The following is a 23,609-nucleotide window of genomic DNA, read 5'->3' as shown; positions in this document are numbered from 1 at the left end:
TCCCCGTACAGGTGGTAACCTTTATCTAGCAGTGGGAAGATCAGTTCCCGAATGATCTTCCCACTTACTCTGAGGATGGGGGGGGGGGGGAATCTGGGGGCTGGATTTGGGTGTCCCTTCCATCAAACATTCTAAGGGTACGTGCACACTGCAGAATGGCGAAGGATAACCCTTTGTGCATTCCGCAGCTGGCACCCGCCGGCGGACTGATGGAGGCGCGCGTCCCCGCTTGTGTCACACTCCATTCTATGCACGGGCGCATTCCGTCCTCTGTCCAAAGAATGAACACGTTCATTCTTTGGACAGAGGACGGAATGCGCCCGGACAATGCACGGACAACGGACAATGCACGGACAACGGACAATGGACAACGGACAACTGACAATGCAACGGACAATGCACGGACAACGGACAATGCACGGACAACGGAATCCGCCCGTGCATAGAATGGAGTCTATGACACGGACGGAGACGCGTGCCCGCATCAGTCTGCCGGTGGTTGCCAGCTGCGGAATGCACAAAGGGTTATCCTTCGCCATTCCGCAGTGTGCACGTACTCTAAATCTGTAAGTGTACCCGTAGGTACTCTCACAGAGTTTGTAGAATTTCACGCCATACCGTCATCTCTTATTGGGACGGTACTGGCGGAAAAGACGTGTCTGGGGGGCAGCGTACGCTACGCTACCCCCAGACACGTCACTGGATGATGAGGAGGATGAGGATGAATGGAGAAAAGAAGGACCCCCCCCATTCATCCTCACTGGCTGTTTCAGTGTCGGAGGCAATAATAACGTATGCGTCCGACACCGAAAACACCCTGGGGGCCATCTTTATACCGGGACTAGTATATGGGGTATGTAAATGTGTAGTGGTGTAGTGTAAAACTTTATTTCATGTAGTGTGGTGTAGTGTAGTGTTTTTTACGTTTTTTTGACAGTAAGAAAAAAATATACCTACGCCAAGAAAGAAGCTGCTGATAGATGCCGCACTTGTGTGTGGTACTTATCCGCAGACAGTGGCGGTAGGATATAGGGGGGAAAAACGCCCCTACGCCTAAAAGGAGAAGTTGCTGATCAGCGGCGCACTTACGTGCGATGCTGATCAGCACTCAGCGGCATTAGGGCAAATAAAAAGTAAAAAAAAAAAATAAATTTGGAAAAAAAACAACAAACTTTTTTTTTAACCTAAAGCAACTGATCAGTGAATGATATTCACTAATCAGCCGCTAGGGGGCAGTACAGAGAAGCTGAGGAAGACTGCAGAAGATAGGGGCCACGGAAAAGCCCGAAGAGCCGGAAATTGCCTACCGGACCTGATCGAACCCGGAAGTGAAGACGCGAGGACGCGCGGGACCCGATCGCTGCTCCGGACGCCCCGATCTGGTGAGTATAGTGCACCTACACTATACACACCTGTTCTGCACCCCTCAGCTACCTAGCTGGGGGGTGCAGAAGCCGGGGATACTGTTTTTTAACGGTTTGATCGCCGTGATGGGCCGGCCGGTACTAGCCGGCCTATCACGGCGATCGTGAGAGTGGCATCGGCGCCATCTTTTCTCCGGACACTAATGGTGATTGGTGCTGTCTCGGACAGCACCAATCGCCATTGCTTTCCGGGTCACCGGGTCACCGATGACCCGGAAAGCTGAATGTAGCTGCTATATGCTGATCTGTATAGATCAGCATATTACATAGTTACATAGTTAATACGGTTGAAAAAAGACACATGTCCATCAAGTTCAACCAAGAAGGGGATGGATATAGCAGCGATCGTCGGCACTGGAGGGGTTAATCACCCCCCCGTGCCGACGAGCAGAGATGGCCTGCGATACATTATAGCAGGCCATCTTCCCCGACCGCTGTGTGTGAACACACAGCGATCAGGGAAACATTGGGTGTAAATTTACGCCCATTTGCGCTAAGTACCAGGGCGCGGGGGCGTAAATTTACACCCGATGTCGTTAAGGGGTTAAATCAGAAGCATCAAATCCGCATTGGATTAGGTATGAACGTGCCCTTAAAGGGAACCTGTGGGGTCTATACCAGGTACACAACTGTAGATCCCAGCGTACAGGTCAGGGACTGGACCTTTATAATCATTCTTTTCATTACCAGCTGAAATGTCAGAGAGGTGGAGCCGAGGCACAACAGCACCTTCTGCACCGCCCCTTCCTGCTCTGACTGATGGACGTATAGGTTAGTGCTGCTGCTGCTGCAGCTGCGGCTGTGAAACTTTAGTTGGAAATGAAAAGAACAATTATATAAGTTTACACTGGACTAAAGGTCCTGTCAACGATATCTCCCTCACACCTAACTTCTGAGATTTACAGCCCTAGACCTGGTATGGACCTCACAGATTCCCTTTATAGGAGAAAAACATGGCCACCTTCTTCCAGAAACAGCGCCACACTCTTCTTCAGTTTGTGTAAGTTATTGCAGCTTAGTTCCACTGAAGTGAATGGAGCCAAGTTGTAATAACCATACACAGTCTGAGGACAGGGTGGTGCTGTTTTTGGACAAAAGTTACTATATTTTTTAAATCCCTTTTATCCTGACTATGTCTGCACACCATATAATGGCGGTATAAGTAATAGGGTTTTAATTATTAACCCCTTAGTGACCGCCGATACGGCTTTCTACAGCGGTCACTAATGGGCCTTATTCTGCTGCCATCAGCTTTTTACGGCGATGGCAGAGAATAAGGCTGCGGGGCCGGGACGGCCCCCACCCCATCCCCCCGGCTACCGGAGGTAGCTGAGGGGTTGGGGCAGTGTGTGGGGTCCGTCCCGGCCCCCCCCCTTACCAACGATCGCCGCTATTAACGTTATAGCGGCGACCGTCGGTAAAGAGGATTACCGGTGCTGCCGCCGCCTTTCATCTCCCCCCGCCGTGAATCTACGGCGGGGGGAGATGAAATAAGTGTCCCCCAGACCTCAGATCAGACCCCCCTAGTGCCCCGATAACTAACTCCCCTCCCCCGGCGGCCATCATTTCCAAGATGGCCGCCGCCATCGCTGTGAACCGACTAACGTCGGTTCACAGCGATGAAAGAGTTAAAATGAATGAAAGTCCCATGCTCTCCGCCACCGGAGGTAGCGGAGAGCATGGGGCAGTCATCGGGGACCCCCCTGTGGGGTCCCGGTACAAGCGATCAGCGGTATATACTATATACCGCTGATCGCTTGTGCCATGTGCTCCCGGCACTTTTTATCCCCTGTCACCATAAATGATTGGTGACAGGGGATAAAAAGTGATGTCCCCCCACCCCCCAAGTCGCCCCCCACCCCCCCTGTCACCCCCGTCCCCCAGTCACCCCCCCTTCCCCATTTACTCACCGGATCCACAGAGCTCCTTCCTCCTCGACGTCCTGGCTGGTTATGAAGTGCGCATGCGCTTCACAACCAGCCAACTCTGAAAATTTAAAGTGACAGAGACCAATTTGGTCTCTGTCACTGAACTATGATTACTGTGATAGAAAATATCACAGTAATCATAGTAATACAGTGAAAATGAATATGTAAAGTACAAAAAGTGACAAACATACAAAAAAATAAAACACACACTTTTTATTATAGTAATAATTGCAGTTTACTCCCAAATTACCCCTTACCCCTCCCCAGATTACCCGTAACCACCGCACGTTGCCCGTAACCACCGCACGTTGCCCGTAACCACCGCACGTTGCCCGTAACCACCGCACGTTGCCCGTAACCACCGCACGTTGCCCGTAACCCCCTCCAGATTGCCCGTAACCCCCTCCAGATTGCCCGTGACCCCCTCCAGATTGCCCGTAACCACCCCAAATTACATATACCCACCCCAGATTACCTATAAGCACTTCAGTTTATCAGTAACAATCCCAGATTGTCTGTAACCCTTCCAGGTTGCACATAACCCCCCAGGTTCCCCATAATCATGCCAGATTACATGTAACCCCCCCAGATTGCACGTAACCACCGCGCGTTGCCTCTGACCACGCCACGATGCCTCTGACCACGCCACGATGCCTCTGACCACGCCACGATGCCTCTGACCACGCCACGATGCCTCTGACCACCGCACGTCGCCTCTGACCTCCACACGTCGCCTCTGACCTCCACACGTCGCCTCTGACCACCGCACGTCGCCTCTGACCACCACACGTCGCCTCTGACCACCCCAAATTGCCAATGACCCCCTCCAGATTGCGGTGCCCATGTCAGATTACAGGTACCCACCCCAGATTGCCTATAAGAACTTCAGTTTATCCGTAACCACCCCACATTGCCCGTAACCACCCCACGTTGCCCGTAACCACCCCAAATTGTCTGTAAGCACTGCAGGTTGCCCGTAACCAGCCCACGTTGCCCGTATCCACCCCAGATTGTCTGTAAGCACTGCAGGTTGCCCGTAACCAGCCCACGTTGCCTGTAACCACCCCAGATTGTCTGTAAGCATTGCAGGTTGCCCGTAACCACCCCACGTTGCCCGTATCCACCCCAGATTGTCTGTAAGCACTGCAGGTTGCCCGTAACCACCCCACGTTTCCCGTAACCATCCCAGATTGTCTGTAAGCACAGCAGGTTGCCCGTAACCAGCCCACGTTGCCCGTTACCAGCCCACGTTGCCTGTAACCAGCCCATGTTGCCTGTAACCAGCCCACGTTGCCTGTAACCACCCCACGTTGCCGTAACCACAGCAGGTTGCCCGTGACCACCACACGTTGCCCATAACCACCCCACGTTGCCTGTAACCACCCCAGGTTGCCTGTAACCACCCCAGGTTGCCGTAACCACAGCAGGTTGCCCGTGACCACCCCATGTTGTCCGTAACCACCCCAGATTACCTGTAACCACCTCAGGTTGCCCATAACCACCCCTGGTTGCCCATAACCACCCCACATTACCTGTAATCTCATTTTTTTTATTTTATTTTAGTAACTGCGCTATTCTAATAACCATTACTAGCTGCGGTTTTGCTCCTGTAAATTGGCGCTCCTTCCCTTCTGAGCCCTGCTGTGTGCCCATACAGTGGTTTATACCCACATATGATGTACCGTTTTACTCAGGAGAACCTGCGTTAAAGATTTTGTGGTACATTTTCTCTCCTGTTCCTCCTCAAATTGAGAAATTTCAAACTAAACCAACATATTATTGGAAAAATTCGAGTTTTTCATTTTTACTGGCCAATTTTGAATACTTTCCTCTAATACCTGTGGGGTAAAAATGATCACCACACCCCAAGATGAATTCTTTGAGGGGTGCTCTTTCCAAAATGTGGTGACTTTTGGGGGGAATCTATTCTGCTGACACTACAGGGGCTCAGCAAACGCACCTGGCGCTCAGAAACTTCTTCAGAAAAATCTGCACTGAAAATGCTAATTGGCGCTCCTTCCCTTCTGAGCCCTCCTGTGTGCCCATGCAGTGGTTTATGCCCACATATGGGGTACTGTTCTACTCAGGAGAACCTGCTTTACATATGTTGGGGTGACATTTCTCTTCTGTTCCTCGTGAAATTGAGAAATTTCAAACTAAAGGAACATATTATTGGAAAAATTCGAGTTATTCATTTTTACTGTCTACTTTTGAATACTTTCCTCAAATACCTGTGGGGTCAAAATGCTCACCACACCCCAAAATAAATTCTATGAGGGGTGCACTTTCCAAAATGGAGTGGCTTATTGGGAGATTTTACTCTGCGGACACTACAGGGGCTCTGCAAACGCACCTGGCACTCGGAAACTTCTTCAGCAAAATCTGCATTGAAAAAGCTAATTGGCGCTCCTTCCCTTCTGAGCCCTCCTGTGTGCCCATGCAGTGGTTTATGCCCACATATGGGGTACCATTGTACTCAGGAGAACCTGCGTTACAAATTTTGGGGTACTTTTTTCCTCTTGTTCCTCGTGAAATTGAGAAATTTCAAACTAAACGAACATATTATTGGAAGAATTCGAGTTTTTCATTTTTACTGTCTTCTTTTGAATAATTTCCTGTAATACCTGTGGGGTCAAAATGGTCACCACACACCAAGATGAATTCTTTGAGGGGTGCACTTTCCAAAATGGGGTGACTTATGGGGGGTTTTCTCTCTGCTGACACTACAGGGGCTCTGCAAACGCACCTGGCGCTCAGAAACTTCTTCAGCAAAATTTGCATTGGAAAAGCTAATTGGCGCTCCCTTCCTTCTGAGCCCTGCTGTGTGCCCATACAGTGGTTTACGCCCACATATGGGGTACCGTTGTACTCAAGAGAACCTGCATTACAAATTTTGGGGTGCTTTTTGTCTCATATTCCTTTTGAAAATGAGAAACTTTAATCTAAACGTATATATTATTGGAAAATTTAAATTTTCAATTTTTTTACTGCCTAATTGTGAATACTTTCCTCCAGCCCCTGTAGGGTTAAAATGCTCATTATACCCCAAGATGAATTCTTTTAAGGTGTGTAGTTTCCAAAATGGGGTCACTTATGGGGGTTTTCAGGATACCAGACTTCTAAATCCATTTAAAAAAAGAACTGGTCCCTAAAAAAATCTGTTTCACGAAAATGTGATAATTTGCTGATAAATTTCTAAGCCCCATAACACCCTAAAAAAGTAAAATATGTTTACCAAATTATGCCAGAATAAAGAAGACATATTGGTAATGTGACTTAGTAACTAATTTATGTGCTACGACTTTCTTTTTTTAGAAGCAGAGAATTTCAAAGTTCATAAAATGCAAATTTTTTTAATTTTTCATGATATTTTGATGTTTTTCACAAAAAACACACAAAGTAGTGACCAAATTTTGCCACTAACATAAAGTGCCATATGTCACGAAAAAACAATCTCAGAATCGCTAGCATACGTTAAAGCATCACTGAGCTATAAGAGCATAAAGTGAGACAGGTCAGATTTTGAAAAATTAGCCTGGTCATTAAGGCCAAAACTAGCTGCAGCACAAAGGGGTTAAAATGTGTCTGGTTGTGATCATGTGTAATCAAAGCTACATAATAAGCTGCTAGATAGCTATTTCCTACTGGATATCTATCTATCTATCTATCTATCTATCTATCTATCTATCTATCTATAGTATCTATCGTATCTATCTACAGTATCTATCGTATCTATCTACAGTATCTATCGTATCTATCTATCTATCTATCTATCTATAGTATCTATCGTATCTATCGTATCTATCTATCTATCTATTGTATCTACAGTATCTATCGTATCTATCTATCTATCTATCTATCTATCTATCTATCTATCTATCTATCGTATCTATCTATCTATTTATCTATCTATCATCTATCTATCTCAGGTATAGATAGGGCCCCAGGACAAATTGAAGGATATATAATGGCAACATAGGTAAGAATTTTCTGTGCATGATAATACTGTCATAGCTAATAACACCAGTAAGCAAATATTATCCCCATACTGTACACGTTACTGCCATACTGTTACTAAGCAAACCCACCAATATTGCAATACTACCAGTATATACTGTAAGTAACAAAAAATATCAACACACCATGAGCCACTACCACCACATAATGAATAATACCGCTATACTGGGACTGAATACAATCCACTATATAAAACACTAATATTAGCAATAATACGATTAATACCATCACACCATGCCCACCACCCTCAGCATATGGTGACTGGATAATACCACAATACTGGCAGCAAATAACAGCCACTATATAAAGACCAATATTTTCCCAGAACAGTGACAATAGAACACAGGTGTCAAACTCCGTCCCTCCAGCTGTTACAACACTACAAATCCCATCATGACTGGACAGCTAAAGCATGACATGAATTGTAGTTTTGCAACACCTGGAGGGCCGGGTTTGACCCCCCTGATACTGAGGTAGATTCCAGTTGTATAAAGGTTCTGCAGACCTTATAAGTGATTATAGTGCAATTACATCCTGTCACTTACAGTAGGCGTCTTGAGGGGACGTCCACTTTTCCTTTTCTTCTCCATCTGGCTCCGGCCATCATGAAGGCTTCTCTGGCCATGACTCCTCTCCATGGGATCTGTTAGACAGACATTTTAGGCTCCTTGCTCCAACAACATCCTCATCTATACATCCCCCCAAATAGAATAGCCCCCCCTGCTGTACATCCTCCATATAGAATAGCCCCCCCGTATCCCCACATATAGAATAGCCCCCCTGTCCATCCCCCCATATAGAATAGCCGTCCCTGTACATTCCCCCATATAGAATAGCCCCCCTGTCCATCCCCCCATATAGAATAGCCATCCCTGTACATTCCCCCATATAGAATAGCCCCCGTACATCCCCCCATATAGAATAGCCCCCCCTGCTGTACATCCCCCATATAGAATAGCCCCCCCTGCATCCCCGCATATAGAAAAGCCCCCCTGTCCATCCCCCCCCATAGAATAGCCGCCCCTGTACATTCCCCCATATAGAATAGCCCCCGTGCATCCCCCATATAGAATAGCCCCCCTCCTGTACATTCCCCCATATAGAATAGCCCTCCCTGCATCCCCCCATATAGAATAGCCCCCCTGCATCCCCCCATATAGAATAGCCCCCCTGCATCCCCCCCATATAGAATAGCTCCCCTGCATCCCCCCATATAGAATAGCCCCCCTGCATCCCCCTTCCATATAGAATAGCCCCCCTGCATCCCCCTTCCATATAGAATAGCCCCCCTACATCCCCCTCCCATAAAGAAAAGCCCCCCTGCATCCCCCCATGTAGAATAGCCCACTGCATCCCTCCATTTAGAACAGCCCCCTGCATCCCCCCATAAAGAACAGCCCCCTGCATCCCCCTCCCATATAGAATAGCCCCCTGCACCCCCCTCCCATATAGAATAGCCCCGCTGCATCCCCCATATAGAATAGCTCCCCTGCATCCCCCTCCCATATAGAATAGCCCCCCTGCATCCCCCCATATAGAATAGCCCCCCTGCATCCCCCCATATAGAATAGCCCCCCTGCATACCCTCCCTGTGTGGCCACATGTGAAGGGGTTAAAAAAGAAAAAACACCATTCTCACCTCACCTCGCTCCCCAGCAGCTTCTTCCTCGGCCTGGATCTTCGGTCCACGGCGGCGGCGATCCCTCTCCTCTCTCTCCTCCAGGTCCTCAGCGGCGCGTCAGGGAAGTGACGTCACCGCTGGGGGCCTGGTGTAGCTGTCGGCAGACGTGCCTGTGCGTGGCACGTCTGCGGCCCTCGACACTTGGGGGGGATCAGGCGGGGTAGAGACACGGGCCACAGCGGTGATTTTTATTTTTTCCATCATGCAGCCCGGGCGGCCCACGGATTGGTAATCTGGCCAGCCCAGCAGGCATTTGCCCGCCTTGCCAGATTACCAGTCCGGGCCTGCTCTTTGGTACATCCTGCAATCACGTGGGACCCATACATGTCGATAGCAGCGATTGGTTGGCCAGCTTAGATGACCCTGCCATATAAAACGCGCAGCTGGCAGTGCTGGCTTCAGACGCATGCTGTGAAAGATTAGGGACAGAGTTGCTGCTTCTCAGGGAGAGCGTCAGTGTAGGATTTAGCGTTCCAGTAGGCAGGGAATCCTAGCAATACAAACAAACAGACCTTTTCAGGGCTTCAAATCGTTTTTTAATAGTATTACTACAGACTGCTGGCTGGGACGTGCAGTGCTGCTACCACGTTTTAACCAGCACACTGTGGTGATCGGCTGCTGGCAGAAAGGGGACATTAGGTGTTGCATACAGACCCCTAAGAAGTGCTCAGTGTACTCTTTTTTGATTTTGGGGCTGGTGGTCCTGCTGTACTACATTGGATTGCTATGATTTGTAGCACACCTGCATAGAACTGCACTGCTCAATGGACGGTGGTGTCAGAGAGCCCCCCCCTAAACTAGTGGGTACTACACTGTATTGCTGGGATTTGTAGTACACCTGCATAAAACTTCACTGCTCATTGTAAGGGGGTATCCTAACATGTGTCTAGGTCCGGCCACTACCAGATTGTACCATACAGCCGCCCTAAACTAGTGGCTACTACACTGTATTGCTGGGATTTGTAGTACACTACCCCTCAAGTGATGATCCCTTTGCATGAGACAATTGCCAGATCCTCAAGGATCAAAGTCTAATTCAAAATCAAAACAGCGGTGGGGGGGGAGAGGTGGTGAGTCACATTATGCAGGGAATGTTACCCCAACTGCTACCGTCAAATTAAAAATCGAAAGGGTGCTGGGGGTAGAAGGCTATTTGTTGGCTACTGCTGGTACTTAACTGGCATCCATGTTGACTACTGGTTTGCCTGCCCTTGCCTCCTTGTTGCTGGGCCATAACCCTTTAAGGACATGGCCCATTTTCGTTTTTACGTTTTCGGTTTTTCCTCCTTGTGTTTAAAAGGTCATAGCACTTGCATTTTTCCACCTAGAAACCCCCATGACCCCTTATTTTTTGCGTCACTAATTGTACTTTGCAATTACAGGCTGAATTTTTGCATAAAGTACACTGCGAAACCAGAAAAAAATTCAAAGTGTGGTGAAATTGAAAAAAAAAACGCATTTCTTTTATTTGGGGGAAATGTGTTTTTACGCCATTCACCCTGGGGTAAAACTGACTTGTTATGCATGTTCCTCAAGTCGTTACGATTAAAACGATATATAACATGTATAACTTATATTGTATCTGATGGCCTGTAAAAAATTCAAACCGTTGTTAACCAATATACGTTCCTTAAAATCGCTCCATTCCCAGGCTTATAGCGCTTTTATCCTTTGGTCTATGGGGCTGTGTGAGGTGTCATTTTTTGCGCCATGATGTGATCTTTCTATCGGTACCTTGATTGCCCATATACGTCTTTTTGATCGCTTTTTATTACATTTTTTCTGGATTTGATGCGACCAAAAATGCGCAATTTTGCACTTTGGGATTTTTTTGCGCTGACGCCGTTTACCGTACGAGATCAGGAATGTGATTAATTAATAGTTCGGGCGATTACGCACGCGGCGATACCAAACATGTTTATTTATTTATTTATTTGTTTACTTTTATTTAAAACCTGGGAAAAGGGGGGTGATTCAGACTTTTATTAGGGGAGGGGGATTTTTACTATTAACAACACGTTTTTTTTTTTTTTTACACATATACTAGAAGCCCCCCTAGGGGACTTCTAGTATATACACTGTGATCTCTCATTGAGATCTCTGCAGCATAGATATGCTGCAGAGATCCATGAGATCGGCACTCGTTTGCTTTCGGCTGCTGCAGCCGGAAGTAAACGAGTGCCGAGCCGAGGACGGCGCCATCTTGGACGCGTCCCCGGCCGGCATCAGTAACGGAGATCGCTCCTCCGGGACAAGGTCCCGGAGGAGCGATCTCCCCCACTAGACACCAGGGAAACGTTGCCTCCGGTAATCGGAGGCAGCTGTCAACTTTGACAGCTGCCTCCGATTAGCTAATTAGCGGGCACGGCGATCAGACCGTGCCCGCTAATAGCGGCGGTCCCGGGCTACACGCGGCACCCGGGATCGCAGGACTTCAAAGCGGGGCCGCCGCGCGGCCCCGCTTTGAAGTGCAAGTGAGGACATAGGACGTACCGGTACGTCCTATGTCCTTAAGAGGTTAACTGGCATCCATGTTGACTACTGGTGTGCCTACCCTTGCCTCCTTGTTGCTGGGCCTTAACTGGCATCCATGTTGACTACTGGTGTGCCTGCCCTTGCCTCCTTGTTGCTGGGCCTTAACGGGCATCCATGTTGACTACCGGTTCTGAACAACACAGATTACTGGGTGTTCACTCTCCTGGACCCTTGGTACAAACCGAACTTTTCCACTGTCATTCCTGCCAAGGAACGCACTATGAGAGTGAATCAATATCAACAGGCCCTGGTGCAGAAGCTGAAAATGTACTTCCCATCTGACACCACTAGCGCCAGAGTACATAGTTATGTGGGCCAAAGAGCGGGGGAGAGGAGCAGTGGAGCAGGCAGCTTGTCAAGGGGCAGAGGAACACTCTCCAAGGCCTTTTGACAGTTTCATGGCACCCCAGTAAGAGTGCAGGGAAAGAAGGGATTCAGATCCACCACCATCATGCTCCCAGGAACTCTTTTCTGGACCCTTCCCTGAGTCAGAGCAACAGGAGCAGTCGATTTGTCCTGATGCCCAATGTGAGCAACTCACGCAGTCAGTGGGTGATGAGAGTGGGGACTTGCAAGCGGGGTTGGAAGAGGTGTGTGATGATGTCAGACAGTGAGGTTGTTTTCATGGATGTAACTCAAAGTGAGGAGGAGAGTGAGGAAATAGAGTTGACAAAAATGACGTTTAAGATACACACCGCCATGGTTAATAGTTTGTTAATGCTGTTTGTGCCTTAAAGCAGGGGGGGGGGGGGGTAACTATCTCTTCATAGAACGATTGACGTGACTAGAATTTTCATATTGACACGTCCGCCTCCTTACCCCCAACAGTTGCCAAAATAGGGCAGAGGTGGTCAGGTCGTCACCTTTGTGTTTCTGTTTGTCTATCCGGGAAGTGATGATCAGGAAGGAACAGAAGCCGCACTCTGCTGAGGGCTCTCTGCCCCTTCCTTTAAAGGAGACCTCTCACCCCGTGTCGGGGTGACAGGCTCCCAACCCCCAGTTAGATCCCCTTATACTTACCTCATCCCGCCGAGTCCAACTGCCGGAGCCGGTCTTGGGACGGAGATATCCGGGTCAGAAGCCGGCGCGCGCGCTCTGGAGAGAGGTCCGGCGTCCATAGAGAGTGAATGGAGCTGTGCTAGCGCTGCAGAGATGAATCCGGCTCCATTCATTCTGTATGGACGCTGAACTTCTCTCCAGAGCGCGCGCGCCGGCTTCTGACCGGGATATCTCTGTCCCAGGACCGGCTTCGGCAGCGGGACTCAGCGGGATGAGGTAAGTATAAGGGGATCTAACTGGGGGTAGGGAGCCTGTCACCCTGGCACGGGGGGTGACAAGTCCTCTTTAAGCAAGTAGGCTTAGGGTCAGCAGGTGTTTCTGTTTGTCTATCCGGGAAGTGATGATCAGGAAGGAACAGAAGCCGCACTCTGCGGAGGGCTCTCTGCCCCTTCCTTTAAAGGAGACCTCTCACCCCGTGTTGGGGTGACAGGCTCCCAACCCCCAGTTAGATCCCCTTATACTTACCTCATCCCGCCGAGTCCAACTGCCGGAGCCGGTCTTGGGACGGAGATATCCGGGTCAGAAGCCGGCGCGCGCGCTCTGGAGAGAGGTCCGGCGTCCATAGAGAGTGAATGGAGCTGTGCTAGCGCTGCAGAGATGAGTCCGGCTCCATTCATTCTGTATGGACGCTGAACTTCTCTCCAGAGCGCGCGCGCCGGCTTCTGACCGGGATATCTCTGTCCCAGGACCGGCTTCGGCAGCGGGACTCAGCGGGATGAGGTAAGTATAAGGGGATCTAACTGGGGGTAGGGAGCCTGTCACCCTGGCACGGGGGGTGACAAGTCCTCTTTAAGCAAGTAGGCTTAGGGTCAGCAGTTGGACCCTAACAAGTTTGATGACATGTCAGAAATTTGGAAATGATGGTTACCCTTCAGTTTAATTTGTTGGGATATATACATATTGTAAGTTTTCACAGTATGAGAGAGAAATCTATCTAGCTGTGCTCATGCTTGTTTGTTAGCACTTAAACCATTTAGCACTAAGAATTGTCACATTAGTCAACTAGGGAATAGGATGTCACTATTGTTGGGTGGTTGTTTTCAGTTCATATTTCACATTTTAAAAGTTAAAGTTCTGCACTTATCTCACTTTTCATTGGTTGTTGTTGTTTGATTGCACAGTTTGAGTTCACTTTTACCACTTTGATAGTTTAGAATGATGTGTGCTTTCAAACATCAAACATTTGCACTTACTAAGACACCATGTATAGATATATTGTACTTTTTTCTTAATTAAATTTTTTATAATTTTTTTCTTAATGGTTCTCTGTGTTCTCACTGCCATGCTGTGTCTGGTATAATTTTTGGAAGGCTCACTTGCTTCCTCACTCACTTTTAATGGTTCTTTGTGTGCTCACTGCCATGCTAGGTCTGGTAAAATTTTTGAAAGGCTGACTGGCTACCGCTTCTACCTTGTCCACTCTGTCCTCACCGCCATGCTTTGACAGGTTGACATTTTTGGCTGGTTCATGATATGATACCTCTGTTTTAATGGTTCCCTGTGTTCTCACTGCCATGCTGTATCAGGCTGAGTTTTTGGGTGGTCCATATGCCTATCTCTGTTTTAACCAAGCTGTTGCACAGAATTAGGCATAATGGTGCCATTAGGCAGCCTCAGAGGCATGCATAAATGCTGCTTCTGCTGTTTCCTGTCCATTTCCATTGTGTTTCCATCAATTTCTGAGGATGACAGTTTTCACACAACCTTTCCTCTACCGAACTTGAGTCTCCTGCAAAAATGCTCGAGTCTCCCATTGACTTCAATGGGGTTCGTTACTCAAAACGAGCACTCGAGTATTGGGAGATATTTGTTCGAGTAATGAGCACCCGAGCATTGTACTACTCGCTCATCACTAATCGCGACTTTGTCTGTAAAGTCTAGATACTTGACGATAATTTGTCGGGGTCTATCTCTCTGTGCCAGGCCTCGGGGTATACCCCTGTCACGTGGAGAAGGATGTGTCTCAAGGCCTAGTGTGTGCGAACGCTCTAATTTACAGTGCTGCGTCATGCCCAGAAGCGATGGAATGGTTACCTCACAAAAGTGAACCAGGTCTTTTGCCGCACTGTTTCTGGGATGCCTTAAACAAGCAAGTAGAAGACCTGTTCTCCTTCTCGACTGCTTCAACTCGGGAGGACCAAGAGTCTGCTGTGTCCTCGATGGCCTGTATCCGCTCCTCAGTAGCAGTAAGGCGCGCCCCCTGGGCCTTCACTTCCGCCTGTCCTTGTCACAATGCTTTAGTAACTGCAGTCGTGACGGATTCTTGCAGTTCTGGTGTCATCGGTTTCACCACTTCGCTAGCTAGGGTAGCATAGTCTATAGTGAAAGAGTCTCCATCATCTTCCCCGTCTGAGGTACCTCTCTCAGAGCGGTCTAGCGAGGGAGCTCTGGACGATGTGTTGACGTCCCCGCTGTTCAGCTTGCGGGTGGAGGTGCGGCTTCTAATCTTTGTTTGCTTGCCCTTTTTTCTGTATATATCGGCCCATCAGGACCTCTGGAGGCAGCAGGGGTGGAAACCACCACCCTTAGTACGCTGTGCGGGTGGTCTGGCAACATGTTCAGTAGCTGCAGAGCGGAGTCGAGGCGCTGCGTGGCTTACAAAATGGCGCCGGAACCGGAAAACCTCACTCACTTTTAATGGTTCTCTGTGTGTTCACTGCTATGCTGTGTCTGGCCCAATTTTTGGGAGGCTCACATGCTTCCTCACTCAATTTTAATAGTTCTCTGTGTCCTCGCTGCCATGCTGTGTCTGGCCTAATTTTTGGGAGGCTCACTTGCTTCCTCACTCACTTTTAATGGTACTCTGTGTCCTCACTGTCATGCTGTGGCTGGCCTAATTTTTGGGAGACTCACTTACTACCTCACTCATTTTTAATGGTTCTCTGTGTCCTCACTGCCATGCTGTGTCTGGCCTAATTTTTGGGAGGCTCACAGGCTTCCTCACTAACTTTTAATGGTTCTGTGTGTCCTCACTGTCATGCTGTGTCTGGCCTAATTTTTGGGAGGCTCACTTGCTACCTCACTAACTTTTAATGGTTCTATGTGTGCTCACTGCCATGCTGCGTATGGCCTAACTTTTGGGATGCTCACTTTTTGCTTCACTCACTTTTAATGGTTCTCTGTGTCCTGCCATGCTCTGATGCCACTACGTCTGCGAAGGAGTTGGACAGGTTGACAGGGGCCCGCCAATACGTCCCTGGCAACCAGCCAGCTGTGTTATCTTTTTTTGTATGTAGCTGCGGCCAGGGCCTCACCACCCCCGGTCGATCAGCAGCAGTTGTACCCTTGATGGTGACTGTCAGATGGCCTAGCCAGTTAGCTGTCAGCACCTAGTTTCATGTCCACTATAAATCCCAGCCCCTTCCCTCACTCCAATTTTTATGGTTCTCTGTGTGCCCTGCTATGTCTGGCCTAAATTTTGGGAGGCTCACTTGCTAACTCACTCACTTTAATGGTTTTCTGTGTGCTCACTGTCATGCTGTTTCTGGCCTAGTTTTTGAGAGGCTCACATGATTCCTCACTCACTTTTTATGGTTCTCTGTGTCCTCACTGCCATGCTGTGTCTGTCCTAATTTTTGGGAGGCTCACTTGCTTCCTCACTCACTTTTAAGGGTTCTCTGTCTGCTCACTGCCATGCTTTGTCTGGCTTAATTTTGGGGAGGCTTACTTTCTTCCTCACTCACTTTTAATGGTTCTCTGTGTCCTCAATGCCATGCTGTGTCTGGCCTAAGTTTTTGGGATTCTCACTTGCTACCTCACTCACTTTTAATGGTTCTCTGTGTGCTCACTGCCATGCTGTGTCTGGCCTAATTTTTGGGAGGCTAAATTGCTTCCTCACTCACTTTTAATGGTTTTCTGTGTGCTCACTGCCATGCTTTGTCTGGCTTAATTTTTGGGAGACTAAATTGCTTCCTCACTCACTTTTAATGGTTCTCTGTGTCCTCAATGCCATGCTGTGTCTGGCCGAATTTTTGGGAGGCTCACCTCACCTCACCTCACTCACTTTAAATGGTTCTCAGTTTCCTTACTGCCATGCTCTAACATCACTACGTCTGCGGAGGAGGGGGACAGGTTGCCGGGGGCCCACCAATCGCATCCCCGGGAACCAGCCAGCTGTTTTATTTTTTTGTGTGTGTAGCCGTGGCCAGGGCTCCTCCACCCCAGTCGATCAGCATCAAGTGTACACTTGATGGTGACTGACAGCTGGCCTAGTCAGTTAGCTGTCAGCAGCTAGGTTTGTGTCCACTATAAATCCCAGCCCCTTGCCTCACTCCAACTTTTTGGAAGGCTCACTTGCTTCCTCACTTACTTTTAATGGTTCTCTGTGTGCTCACTGCCATGCTGTGTCTGGCCTAAGTTTTTGGGGTCTCACTTGCTACCTCACTCACTTTTAATGGTTCTCTGTGTGCTCACTGCCATGCTGTGTCTGGCCTAATTTTTGGGAGATTCTGTCAGGACCAGTCACACCAAACACACAAAGACAGTGAGTCCTGAGCTTAGCCCCTCCCACTGTCCCTACCTAATTGCCGCAATCTGCCCTAAATGGCAGCGGACAACTTGGCGGCCATCCCTGGCCTGGATACGTGAAACAATAGACAAGACAAAACGAACAAACACAATAAGAATGGTCAGCAATCCAGGTCACAACAGTCTGGCAGCAAAGGTACAAAATCAGGATCCAAAAGAGTAGTCAGAAAACAGGCAATATGATCAGGGGCAGGCAGCAAGCAAGGGAGGTCAGAGATACAAAGCAGGAATCAGGAGAAACCAGAAAACAGAACACACAAGCAGGCAGAGACTAAGTCAATAACCGGCCAGGCACGGGCAGAAACAGCTAACTAAAATAGGAGACCAGGAACCAAGTACAGAAGATGATTGGAGTGACCAGCTGTCAATCACTGAGGCAAGGCAGGTTAACCGTTACATGACCAGAGAAAACTTAACAGCACAGACACGGGTGGGGCAGAGAAAACAATTAGCAGACCAGAAGAAATAAGACAGTTCAGACAGGGCAAAAAGGTAAACAAAACACAGAATAAATGGAAGATTATGGCCAAAATAGCAGTCTCGGTCGTACCTTACACACCGAGGACTGCGCCAAAGTTCCATTCATAAAAGATTCACTTTCTACCTCACTCACTTTTTATTGTTCTCTGTGTCCTCACTGCCATGCTCTGACATCACTACGTCTGCGGAAGAGCGGGACAGGTTGCCGGTGGCCCACCAATCTCGTCCCCGGCAACCAGCCAGCTGTGTTATTTTTTTGTGTGTAGCCGTGGCCAGGGCCCCTCCACCCCCGGTCGATCGGCATCAGGTGTACCCTTGATGGTGACTGACAGCTGGCCTAGCCAGTTAGCTGTCAGCACCTAGGTTCGTGTCCACTATAAATCCCTGCCCCTTGCCTCTCAAATTACACTCCAATTGTTTGGGAGGCTCACTTGCTTTCTCACTCACTTTTATTTTTTTTAACAAAATTTTTATTGAATTTTCAAAATTTTGGGAAAGTTCACATGCAGGGTGGAGTACCCCTCCGCCTAAGACAATCAGAGCATAATGATAGGCATAAAGTAAACATAGTGCATATGGAGAGATCACAGTGACCGGTAAATCTGTACCTTATGAACTGCACAAATAAGCATGAAAAACATAGTAATAACCATAACCCCTCCCAACTGCCCCCACCCCTGCACCCGCAGTCTAACTCCTCAACCTCGTAACATAAACATAAGGTCAAGCGATCCTAAATGGCATTGGTCGGTTATTATCCAGTTTTAACTTCCCTAAGGTCCCCGCTATGTCCCTAGTTAAATACCACTTGGTGTCCTTAAAGGGCAACACTGCTTTTATTTCTGCATGAGACAAAAAAATGCATATGAAGGTCTTCCATTTTTTTAAAGAACCTTTTTATAGATATATATTTAGTGTGGCACACCTCTATTTGATGATGGAACATATATTTCTTGACCTGGGACACCACGTCACTAATAGATGGCATGTGGGATACCAACGAATTAGTAAGAAGGCATCACTTAGCCACCAGTACAAAAATATGGGTCATAAGGGTCGGTGTGTCCTCAGGTTGAGAAACATGTAGGACAGAAAAAGTAGGGTCCAATGGAATGAGGACATGTAACTTGGAGTACAAAAAGTATTTTAGTTGTCTCCAGAAGTGCCGGGAAAGTGGGCAGGAGACTAGTCCATGTAGCAAGTCTGTCCCTCTAGTATTACAATTGGGAAATGCCTCAATCCTATCCGGTCTTTCAGGGGTTTTAGGAAGGGTGAACCCATAAGTGGCATGGTTCATAAGTCTGAACTGTGTCTCCCTTCAGTTTTTACTAATCACCGCTTTCCTGACCGCTGTCCAGCCGTCCAGTATGGGTTTCATTAGGTCGTCTTTCCCCAGCTTTGTCTCCCAGTATCTAAAGATCCCCTGAAGACTTTAGAAGACTGTCTGCGCAGTGTCCAATAAAGATAAGAGAGGGAGTGGAGGGAAGATTCCAATTGTACCAAGTCGTGCACCAGATTAGATTGAAAGAAGGATTAAATATCCCTAAGGCGGGATCTCGCAAATGATACGACCTGATGGTAGAAAAGGAAGTGGCCTGCCCCCAGCCCATATGCCTCCTGAAGTTCCTCAAAGGTACGATATCTATGTTCTGAGGGATGAAGAAGATGCTGCACCTGCAAGATGCCCTTTTCCCTCCAAACTCGGAAAAAAATGATCTAACTGCCCCACCGTCAATTCAGGATAGGCCCATAGTGGCATATACTTCACAATGAACGTTGGTAGACCCATATCCTTTAGGCCTATTTTCCAGGATGGAGTCGCGCAGCAGAAGACTACGTTTAATCTGGGACGGGAGCGCTGAATATTTGGTGTAGAGAAGTGCCTGCAAAGCAAAAGGACCCACCAGGGCAGATTCTAGTCTATAATTAGGATAAGGGCCCCCCTCTCTCATCCAATCGATTCCATGTCGGAGTAGACAGGCTATGTTATATCTGCGGACATCGGGAAAATTACGTCCACCTTGGTGTCTGGTCAGCTGCAGCTTCCTCAAGGCGATACGTGGCCTCTTTCCGCCCCATATGTATTTTGTAAAAGCTGAGTTAGCCTAGTTACATCACTATGCTTGAGCAAAACGGGTATAGTTTGCTTAGGAAAGAGAATCCGGGAGAGGGCCAGCATCTTGAGCAAGTGGCATATTGCCATGGTTGGCAGAGAAAGATTTTTCCACCGAGTTAGATTTTTAAAGATTGACTGGAAAAGAGGGGGGGAAATTTAGACTATATAGCAACCTTGGTGTCGTTCCAATCATTATTCTCAGATATTTTATTACCGAGCGGGACACCGTCACCGGGATTTTTCCATAGGTCCCGAAATTCCCCTTCCCCAGATCTAACAGGGTACACTTATTTACATTTACCTTGAAACCCGACATTGTACCAAAGTCCCTGAGACAATCAAATATGGTTGAGAGGTTGTGTACTGGATTATTTAGAAATAACAATATGTCATCAGCAAAGAGGGCCGATTTAACAGCAACCCCTCCTACAGATATTCCATGTAGCTGTTTGGCAAGCACCCTAGACAGGGGTTCCAAAGCAATATTGAATAAGAGGGGTGATAATGGGCACCCCTGTCTAGTGCCATTTTGAAGCTGGAAGGAGGGGTAAAGAAACCCAGGGGTACTCACCCTCGCCCGGGGATCCGAATACAATGCCTGGAGATAGGACATAAATGATCCCTGGAAACCCATTTTGGTCATCACCGCCCACACCCACTCCCACTCCCACCGCACATTATCAAATGCTTTTTCTGCAACTAGTAATAGAATGGCGGGGGAGGGGTGTAGGTCAGGGTGAAGCTGGATTTTATCCAGTACAGCCAAAACCTTCCTGAGATTGGTCACCGCAGACCTGCCCTTCACAAATCCCACCTGATTGGTGGAAATAAGGGTAGGGAGAATAATGGATAGGGGGTCTTCCATGATTTTAGAAGCAATTTGTCAGGATGGTATCTTTGCGGAGCGTCATGTGTCCCTCTGCTCATGCTGTGCGGCCGAGAAGGTGCTGATTTTCTTGCATTCTGTTTCTGTGTTTTGTTTTGTAGTGTGTGAACACTGGTTATTTGCTCACCTTGAGAGACACACCCGACTTTACCTGCTGAGTTCTGTCTGGCCATGTCAGGGTTAATCTGTGTTTTGGTTCTGCTGTGACTGACAGGTCTTCCTGCCAGTGGATCTGTTTTGTTCTCAGCTGTCTGTGCTTGGAGTTCAGGGGGATGGTCCAATGATGTTCTGGATCAGAACCCTGGCCTCCTATATAACTACCTCAGTCTGGGATATCTTTGCCGGATATTGAGCTTGTCTCTGCCTGGTTCTGTGTTTGCTATTCTTGCTCTGTTTATTCTGACTCTGCTTTGTATTTCTGACCTTTCCTGCTTGCTGCCTGCCCCTGACCATACTGCCTGTTTTTTGACCTTGCCTTTGGATTGTGATTTTGTACTTTTGCTGCCCGATTGTTGTGACCCGGACTGTCTACCATTCTTTATTGTGTTTTGTCTGTCTGTCTTGTCTTTGTGTCCCACCTAGCCAGTGCAGGGACTGACGCCCAGTTGCTCGCCGCCATCTTAGGGCGGATTGTGGCAAATAGGTAGAGGACAGTGGGCGGGGCTGAGCTTAGGGCTCACTGTGTTGTCTTGTCCTGCTGTCCGGTTCCTGACACAATTTTGATGTCGATATTTATTAGAGAGATGGGGCGATAACCACCAGGTGCTGTAAGGTCTTTATCCGGTTTTGGTAGGACTTTTATGACTGCTGTGTTAAGGGCAGGGGAAATCTCCGTACCCTGGAGATATGAATTATAGAGAGACTGAAGGGTGGGACCAATCTCCAGAGAGAGTAGCTTATAGAAATCGCCTGTGTAGCCATCAGAGCCCGACGCCTTGTTAGACTTGAGATCCTTTATGGTTCTACCGATCTCCTCAAGGGAAATAGGGGCATTGAGGGTATCCAAGTCCTCAGCCGACAGGGTTGGGAGGCCCGCCTCCCTCAGCCAGTCCCTAGTAGAAGAAGAAGTCTGGGGAACATCTGAGTATAATTGTTCATAAAAGAATTGCAGTATACTATTGATTTCTGCCGGGTGTGTGTGGGGAACCCCCAGGTGATCTTTTAAGGACTGGATGTGGTGTAATTTATATGGCCCTTTGGCCACTTTTGCCAATAGTCTGCCAGGCTTGTTACCATGTCTAAACAAAGTCGCCTCAAAGTGAGACCTGTTTAGATTTTCTTAACGTTCAAGCCAACTTTCATATACAGATGTGGCAGATTGCCAGCGATCCTTAGCCTGAGGTGTAGGGGTTAACACAAACGCAGTATAGGCTACCCACAGTGCTTCACTATATGTTTTACGTTGGTTAGTTATTTTCTTCTTAAAGTCATATGTATATGCCATTATGCGTCCCCTCAGTACAGCTTTAGCTGTCTCCCAATTGAGCTGGGGGCTGTTGGCGTGAGCCGCGTTATCAGCCGCGTATTTGCGCCAACACATGGTGAGGAGGGTGTCAGACTAACACAGACACAACCAGACAGTGGGCACTGATCTGACACCACCCACTGTCCCTGCCTAATTGCCTCAGTCGACCCTAGGCGGTCGCGGACAACCACGAAGACGTTCCCTGCACTATATACGTGGTACACAAAACAATACGGACAGACAGAACACAATAAGGAGTAGTAATCAAGGCCGGGTCAAACCACACAGGCAACGCAGTACAAAGTCAGCAATACAAAAGAATAGTCACAGGTCAGGCTGGAGGTCAGAATAACCAGTCGAGCAGTTAGAAGGGATTAGGACGGGGAATGCAGGAATAGACAAGGGAGAGCTGGAGTACACCTAATAGCCAGCGATCAGTGAATGACCGCTGGCTCTTTAAATACAGGACCAGGAGCCCAGACCAGAATGTGATTGGTCTGGACTCCTGAGTCCTGATCCTTACATGTGTGCAGGCTGCAAGCCGGGTGGCAGCGGCATCTGCCACTCAGCTTGAGCCTGATACTACTCAACTAAGCAAACAACGCTCAGCTGAGCCGCCGCACGTCATCGGAGCCCGCGGCGTCCCTGGTAACCAAGGACGCCGTCGGGTCTCCTTGACGTCACCTGGCCCCGGAGAGGAAGGCGGCGCTGCGCTCCGGCCGGGACAGACGTCACTGGAGCGCGGTCGGCTAAGTTCCTGACATTACCCCCCCCCCCTTCCAGGAGGGGCCTCAGGACCCTTATTTATTGGACCAGGCTTGAAAGGGTTCTGTGCATGATATTGCCAAACCAGCAAGGGAGCATGCATGTCTCTAACTGAAACCCATGTACGCTCTTCTGGTCCAAAGCCCCTCCAGTGGACAAGATACTGAAGTGAGCCCTGGACCCAACGTGAGTCTAGAATTTTCTCCACTTCATACTCCAACTCACCCTGGATGACAAGTGGAGCAGGAGGAGATTACGGGGAGACCGGCGGCACATACTTCTTCAACAGTGATTTATGGAATACTGAATGAATTCGAAGAGATTTTGGCAGTTTCAATCTGAAGGTGACAGGATTGATTACCTCCACAATAGTATATGGACCAATATATTTGGGTGACAGTTTCCCTGATTGCACCCTCAATCTCAGATTTCTGGTCGAGAGCCATAACTTATCGCCCATTACATAATGATGGCCAGATATGCGTCTTTTATTAGCCTGTTTTTGGTATGATTCTTGGGCTTTAACCAAGCTCTGATGAGCTTGGGCCCAAACTGTGCACAGTTTTGAGTATATCGCTTCCGCTCAGGGATTCACAGATTCGGTGGAGTGGGTGGATGAATACCTAGGGTTAAAACCATAATTACAATAAAACGGCGACATGTTAATGGAACGTTGTACATGATTATTGAGGGCAAATTCGGCAAGTGAAATAAAATCCCTCCCTC

The 23,609-nt window shown here is 48.2% G+C and overlaps 1 protein-coding gene across 1 annotated transcript in view; it reads left to right on the top strand.

The window, feature by feature from the left end:
* Positions 1 to 23,117, top strand: part of LOC138770454 (embryonic protein UVS.2-like) — a 45,623-nt gene extending 22,506 nt beyond the window's left edge. The window contains exon 13 of the mRNA XM_069949555.1: positions 23,027 to 23,117. Coding sequence (XP_069805656.1) covers positions 23,027 to 23,117 — 91 coding nt within the window. The remainder of the gene's footprint in view (positions 1 to 23,026) is intronic.
* Positions 23,118 to 23,609: the final 492 nt, after the last annotated feature.

Source organism: Dendropsophus ebraccatus, chromosome 13, assembly GCF_027789765.1.
Source record: "Dendropsophus ebraccatus isolate aDenEbr1 chromosome 13, aDenEbr1.pat, whole genome shotgun sequence".
NCBI classification, from domain to species: Eukaryota; Metazoa; Chordata; class Amphibia; order Anura; family Hylidae; genus Dendropsophus; species Dendropsophus ebraccatus.
This window is presented reverse-complemented; position numbering and strand designations above follow the sequence as displayed.